Below are 7,500 nucleotides of genomic sequence, written 5' to 3'. Positions count from 1 at the left end.
TCTCCCCTTTTTTAATTACAACTTCTGTTCATCACTTTGTACTTATATTGCTGTTGCTGTTATGATTTTTTAAAATCAATCAAAATCATAGGAAAATGTTTTCACTTCAGTTATTTAAGACTGTGTTATCTTTACAGAGGAAAAGAGACTGAAGCAAGTAGAATCCTCCACTGGGGTAGCTTGCCAATATTAGGTACAACTTTTTGGAAAAAATGCAGGGTCAATGGACTTCATCAGAATTGTGGTCATGAAATCTTTTATGCCAGATTGAGAAAAAACAGTAGCTTTAAAAGGCTTTAATCGCATTCACTTCCAAGGAATTCTGCTCCGGCATGGTGCGAACGACTGGCGTGACACTGGCCAGCCCTTGACTCACTAATTTTACAGTCTTATTCACCCCCCCCCCCTTTTTTTTTTTTGCATAGTAAAAATGACAGTGTTAAAAATGTGACTTAATCAGACATTCAGTGTCAGAAAAATAATATTTTGCCATGATTAAAAAAAAAAAAAAAAAAAAAAAAAAAAAAAAAAAAAAAAAAAAATCATGGCATGTCCATACATACACCATGGCATGTACATACATGCCCCCGGCAGATAGTCCCACCATGCCATGGCATGTGCGTACATGCCACCCGTTGGCAAAGGGTTAACTAGCCTCTATAAATCTAGCTCCTCATGTTTACTGACTTCTTTGATCATGACTCTGACCTCTACTACTACACCCCTCTCCTCAACACTTGCTGTCAACTTGACCCAATCCCAAATCATCTATCCAGGTTACTCAACCTTCAAAAGACACCCCTTCTTCACTCCCAATATCCTGCAATACACCACCTGCACAATCCTCTTCTTTTTCTACCTCCTCCTCCTATATTACAACTCTTCAACCTTATTACCCTTATCCCCACTGTACTGTCTCATTCCACACCATTCCCTCCCTCCTCCTACCAAACTCGCCCCTCTACAAACCTTTTGAGTACCCTATTTAGCCCAAGTGGGGCAATTTTTTTGCGATTACCCCGGCAGCGTCTTACTCTGATAATACCCTTACATCTGAGTCCCATGCTCATGCACTATCTACCCTGGAAGACCTCACAGGCAAACCAATTCTTGCTGAACCTCACTCCTCCCTCAATACTTGTACTGAAACTGTTGCCATTTCCTTGGCTGATTGTCCTTCCTATGACAAAGATTGGTCTGGAGGAGAATCTTGCCCTGTCAGGCCATATCAACCCCCACCCTGTCAATGTCAGAAATATTGGTGTTTTAGCAACTCTGCAAAGCACTGTCGCTCCACTGCCCGCTGCCCTCTATGTGCCCAACCCAGTCATGTCCATTCAAACTGCCCTGCACAATCATGTATATATACTAATTGGTGGTGGCTCCCATAATGTATTTATAAGGGCTCCCCTACCTACAAGTTTGAGTCAGAGATACAAACTTGGCCTCATTCTATGAGAAGCCAGAGAGGAAGCATGCCAATGAGGTTTTTTAATCACCCTACTCTAACATCATCCTTCACTCCACTGCTATCCCCTCTACCCTAGTAGTCTCTACATCTTCCTCAGCTCTATTACCCCCTACTCCTCAACTTCACAGCTCTACTTCCCCTATCTCCCAGTTAAATCCTTTATCCATTCTAAATCCAAATACTCCAATATCCACAATCCTTATATCTCTCTCTCCTCCTGTCGCACCAGACAATCCAAACATTCCACCCCATCTTCTCCTACATTCCCTTCCCACACCTACATCCTCTACTCTTCAGATGCCTATCTCCCCTTCACCTCATCACAAAAAAATCCTTCATTTCACAGACCTCCCAACCGAAATCCCCTCCAGAAACCCAAGAGAAAGTTCCATACTCCAACTTCTCTGCCCCCATTCTGGTTACATTAAATGTAACCAGCTACACCAAACCCCCTCCTTCCTACCTTCAACAATAAACCAGCATGCTAAGACCCCTTTCATTACCCACCCAAGACCATCTCGTGTCGCTTGCATCTGATGGCAGCGGTGATCAAGAACCTCACAATGCCGATGCGAATTTGCCTACCACCACGCTCCTCACCGACGCCTGCTGCCAATCCATGCTATCTACCGACAAACAACTACTGCCAAAGTGCCTCCTCGCCTCCCTTAAAAGGAAAAGCGCACCACCACCTCTGAATCTGAGACCCTCTCCTCTATCTCCTGGTGTTCAGACCACAAAACTATCCTCCATCTTCATATTATCCTGATCCTCTCCACTCTTGGATTATGGATGCCATATATACTCTTCTCCCTCTGCTTTCCTTCTTGCTCACCTTTATGCAATCCACCAATGCAGTCTTTGCTTGGTCCTTGGTGCCTTTCGCTCCTGTCCAGTTGAGAGTTTGTACACTGAGACAATATCCCATTTCTCTCACTGCTGTGCCCTTCTCCCCCTCCAATGCTATGCTCACTTCCACTAATATTCCCTAGACAATCTAACTATCCCTTGATCTCTGCTTCCTACCTTTTCTGCTTATCCATGTTTACCTACTTTCTCTATTTGCATGGATACTCTCCTCTCCCACCCCCCTTTCCTCATATCTGTTAAAAAATGCTCTGTGCAAACACACGTTGTGGCAATTGTGGTGGCCCCCATAATGTATTTTATTGGAGCTGCCCTGTCTACAAGTTTTAGGTAGTAGTTCTCAAATTCAAAGAACTACGTGCAGGTTCTCCTACTTCTCAGACACTTATCTCTACCCTTATTACCCGCTGATTACTTCATAATGGCTCCTTTGCACTGTTCTTCTTCCGTCCTCAGATATGTAGTCTGGTTTTATAAAAGGCAGAGGCACAGTTAACACATTTGTTCTGAAATAAGTATTGAAAAAGTGAACTAGAAATAGCAGCAAGATGTTTGTTGCATTAGCGAAAGCATTTGAATAAGTATCAAGGTCTGTGTAAAGATGGTCTTTGAGGAGTGGTGAATGTTATGATAGAGATGTGCAATCAGGCAGAGAGAGTGGTAGTGACGTATCATTCAGTTGTGAAGGAATTCAATTAGGTGTGATCAGTGCAGCAACTGGGTGTTGAAGAGTTCTTCAGGAAGAGTTGAAAGTTTGCCGAGAGTGACAGAATTTGTGTGCAGTATGTTGCTAAAATGTGATGCCAGCAAAGGAGAAGTTCTGAGTATGTAAAAGGTAGGGGATTGCAATTTTTGGTGTACAGGAGATATGGAACACGAGCCACTAAAGGAGTAGTGCAAGTTAGTGATATGAATAGTACATTCTGTGAAAGAAGAGCATTACTGAAGTGCAAAGGAGGATTGTAAAAAGCACACATCTGAGAAGTCTGGTAAAAGACAGCCAAAATGAGAAAGTGTGAGTAATATTAGATGTACCTATGATCAAAAGTAGTAGGCTGAGATGTTATGTACATAAGATGGTGGGGAGGTGAAGGAGGAGGATAGGAGAGCAAGAGAAAGTGGCAGAACAAAAGTCACTGGAGGGAAGTGTGCGATAAACCATGGATAATATAAATGACTAAGAGACAGACACTGGACATTGAAGCATTTGTTATTGCCCTTAGACTCAAATATTTGTTCGATTTCCAGGGTTGCACTTAATCATACATGATGTAAGGACACAAATTTTGTTTAAGGAACACTTTAATTTTCTGTCCTATACAAAAGTACAATCATCAATCATCACATCTTGGAGGCCAATCCAAAGCAACATTCTGAAAAGGAAATTAATTTTAAAACTTTCTACTACTACAGCTACAATACAACAACTTTACATTTCTATTTCCAATTAATTCCCTTTGATGCTAATACCAAGAAATGAATGAACAAACATGCCAACAGATGTAAAGCATGTGGTACATGATATATAACCGCAGTCATATCATAATGTAGATAAAATTTGTATAGAACTAATGAAAGTACTAAAATCCCAAGGAACAATGCTTTTGGAGTTGCTCCCTTGAAGCAGCTATATTTCTCATTTACATATAAAGTCATAGATATATTTGTATCTTAAAAGGTACTGTAAGCTTGCATATCATATTAACCCATAATTGACGGGTAGTATTCATAGAGGCCGGGGCCTCGCTGCCGGGGGCTTATATCGTCGCCCGAGCATGCGCGACCACTCATGTCAAATACCAGCATCCCATGCCGTTTCTTCGTAATACTACTAAGATATGTTGTATTTTCAATTTTCATTATTTTTTACAGTCTCTACTTGCCAAACTTCCTGATAAATCGAGACTGAAGGGTATTTTTGTTGTTATATAGACTCCATAGTTGATCATTATTCAGTCTATAGTCCGAATAAAATAAGCAGTGTGTGGCATCGGTTTGTTGCATTTTTTTTTGTTTGTTGCATGGTAAAAATGAGAAAGTGTTAGAACCGACTTAATCACACTTTCACTGGCAAAAAATTAATCTTTTGCCGTGATTGTAACAAAAAAAAAACTCATGGCATGTCCATGCATACTCTATGGCATGTGCGTACGTGCCCCCGGCAGATGGTCCCGACATGCCATGGCATGTACGTACATGCCACCCGTCGGCAATGGGTTAATAGAGATTTTTAAATGTCAAATTTCCATAATAGGATGTAATGGTGTTGAAAAAATCAATAAGATAAAATGCTAACTCCAAACAGATGTAGATTCCTGGGAATGGGGTGGAGCTACGGGTCTGGCAATGCATCAAATTAGGTGTCAAACAGAATCCCACAACAGGTTTTCCCTGTCTATAGACCCCTTTGAGTTATCAGAAATAATGTCTATAGTGTGCTACATAAACAGAAGTATGTACTTATTTTCAAAACACTACTTCTGGTAGCCATTGATTAGCCAGCTAATTTTAGGTCAAATTCATGAAAAGATAAATAAACCAAGGTCACTGAACTCACAATGTCCCAAACACATGCCTATATCTAAAAGAAAATTATTTCTAACAGAGGCATCTGCAGTCTTAGTGGATTCACCCTGTGGCTCTTTGCAAAGGCCTGTGCAGGGATATCCAGTCACTCCAAGAGTCTACTTTCTAACTCCCCCACTTTTTCCCTTTTAATCACTACATTTCACCAAACACTTTTTTCTAAAAAAATCAACCTAATCTTTCCTAAATATCACAACATTACTTCTTATGTGATATTCATTTATTTATTTAAAGCAATACTCATAGAAGTAAAACAAATTTTACTAAATATCTCCACATATAATTTGCTCAACAGTTATAAAGGCAAATTTCAGCAAAAAATGCTTACCTCCACATCTAGGGCAATTATATCCACTTCCAGGCCTAATAAGGATCCTAGACTGGGTGTTGTGCGTCCTAAATCTCCATGTACAAATTCTTTTATGTATGTTCCAGCTTGAGTAGTAAGATGAAGCTGTTGGCAAAGTAAACATCTTCAAATAAAGATTATTTCCTAAAATCAAATCATAAAGTATTAAAAAAAATAGTAAAATACACAATTCTATCAATGCAAAAAATGGAAAGACATACACACACAAAAAATGGCCTTGTTATTAGTGAATAATTTCAACTTCAATTTCAATCATCATTACATAATTTATAGTATGTCAAATTATAAATGTAATGGCATTTACCTTGAAGAAATAATCATCAACACGTGACGCAAGCATTTTGTGAATGATCTTCCGCCTTGTTGCTAAGCATCGTCTATGGAGAACACGAATTGGAGTCTTCTGGCAGAGAGTTAATTCTGTCATTCCCGACAATCTGTCAAGAACCTTGGGGTCGTAGCCATCTCTTGCTAGACAGAGTGCACAGTAAGCCTTTGTTTTCTCCTCTTCACCCTCTTTCAAAACTTTCACATCCTTTCTGTGGAGAATGAATTAATGTTAAACTTTAGTTCATTAAACAGCTGCTTCTGGATTCTGGTTACTTGTATATATAGGAATTTAATTCACTCAACTATGTGCTGGAAAAAGTGACCAATATAATAAACTATATACTATATTCTCAAGCTGTTGCTTTTCTGTGAATTCATCCATAAGAAAGGTCTCTCTAGTAACCCTTTGTGCTAAAAAAAGAGAGAAGAAGAAGAAGAAGAAGAAGAAGAAGAAGAAGAAGAAGAAGAAGAAGAAGAAGAAGAAAGAAGAAAGAAGAAGAAGAAAGGAAAGAAAGAAAGAAAGAAAGAAAGAAAGAAAGAAAGAAAGAAAGAAAGAAAGAAAGAGGGGGGGGAGAGAAAGAGAAAGAAAGAGAAAAAGAGAGAGAGAGGAAAAGAGAAAGAAAGAAAGAAAGAAAGAGAGGGAGAAGGAGAGGGAGAGAGAAAGAGAAAGAGACAGAATTGTAACATTTGTATGTACCTGAGACACATAAAATCTATATAGAGAGAGACACACAAAGAGAGAAAGACACGAGAAAGCATTCTAACACACACACATAAATACATATATATATATACCTGTCAACAACCTGCAGGTCCCTAAGGGCAACCAACTTGGTGTTACTATTAATAGCTGCCTGAAGATCCTTCATCTCAGACCTGGTGAACTTTGTGCGACACGGGTTGATGAATTCCACCACAAAGGGCCGCCCAGTCCCCAGGCAACGCACGTCCACATCTTCGCGTCCAGATGAAGAGAACTTCACATCTGGTCAAATAGGGTGTTACATGTTCAGTCATTAATCATTCAACATAATCATTCAATAAAGTGTATCAGAAACAAAGAGGAAGGAGTAGATTGCAGGGATTGGGGAAAAAATATATAATAATAATAAAATTAATAAATTAATAAATAAATTAATTATGAAATAAATAATAATAGTAAATAAATGACCTGGCTAATGATAAAGCATATATTCAGCATTTGTCAAATCAGGTATGACTTTGAAGTGTTAATTTTTACAAACCATACTATCGTACCATCTGCCTTCACTGCTCCTATCAAAGATTCACATATGAGCTCCTGTACACTTGTTTCCATCTTGCGTTCTCCTTCAACTAACCAGGGAGTCTGTGGCAACTCTCGGCTGTATTTATTGTACCTCCCTGTTAGAAAAGTAAGCTGGAAAGTATCATACAATATACCCAACTTATTCATAAATATTGTGAGAGGAAGCAATCCACTGAAAGTACTGAAATTACTACATAGATTTCATAAATAACAATGGAATCAACTCCTTCCATCGCCATATATTGTAAAATAGCCAAGTATCTAACCTGCCATAAATATAGAGGTCTGTTGGCACTGAAGAGACTGGAAGATAATTGCCTCATCAGGAACACATGGAGGCTCTGGACATGCTTTCAAAAATTCCTCATCACTAACTTTTTTAATAGCCGTGTCTATGGCCTGTTTTGTAAAGACTGTATTGGAGTACTTCCTATGTTGTTGACGACGTACTGTGAACATTGCTGTGCACAGTTTTTCCCTGGTGATGCAAATCAAATGAGTATATGATAAGTTTAAAAATCAAGGGCAAAAAATCCTCATTATATGTGAACATTATATTGTCAAGCTGCAGATCAAGACAAGAATTAA

General features: G+C 39.1%; 1 protein-coding gene across 1 annotated transcript in view; it reads right to left on the bottom strand.

Moving 5' to 3' along the window:
- Positions 1-3,622: 3,622 nt before the first annotated feature.
- The window catches only part of LOC119577794 (tRNA pseudouridine synthase Pus10-like), an 8,896-nt gene continuing 5,018 nt past the window's right edge, over positions 3,623-7,500 (bottom strand). Inside the window, exons 5-10 of the mRNA XM_037925363.1 lie at positions 7,179-7,390; positions 6,882-7,007; positions 6,420-6,609; positions 5,599-5,833; positions 5,253-5,378; positions 3,623-3,711 (exon numbers count right to left, since the gene is read on the bottom strand). Coding sequence (XP_037781291.1) covers positions 3,673-3,711; positions 5,253-5,378; positions 5,599-5,833; positions 6,420-6,609; positions 6,882-7,007; positions 7,179-7,390 — 928 coding nt within the window. The 3' untranslated portion in view covers positions 3,623-3,672. The remainder of the gene's footprint in view (positions 3,712-5,252; positions 5,379-5,598; positions 5,834-6,419; positions 6,610-6,881; positions 7,008-7,178; positions 7,391-7,500) is intronic.

Source organism: Penaeus monodon, chromosome 10 (genome assembly GCF_015228065.2).
Source record: "Penaeus monodon isolate SGIC_2016 chromosome 10, NSTDA_Pmon_1, whole genome shotgun sequence".
Classification (NCBI taxonomy): domain Eukaryota; kingdom Metazoa; phylum Arthropoda; class Malacostraca; order Decapoda; family Penaeidae; genus Penaeus; species Penaeus monodon.
Note: the sequence above shows the minus strand (reverse complement) of the source record. Positions and strands in the feature narration are given on the sequence as shown.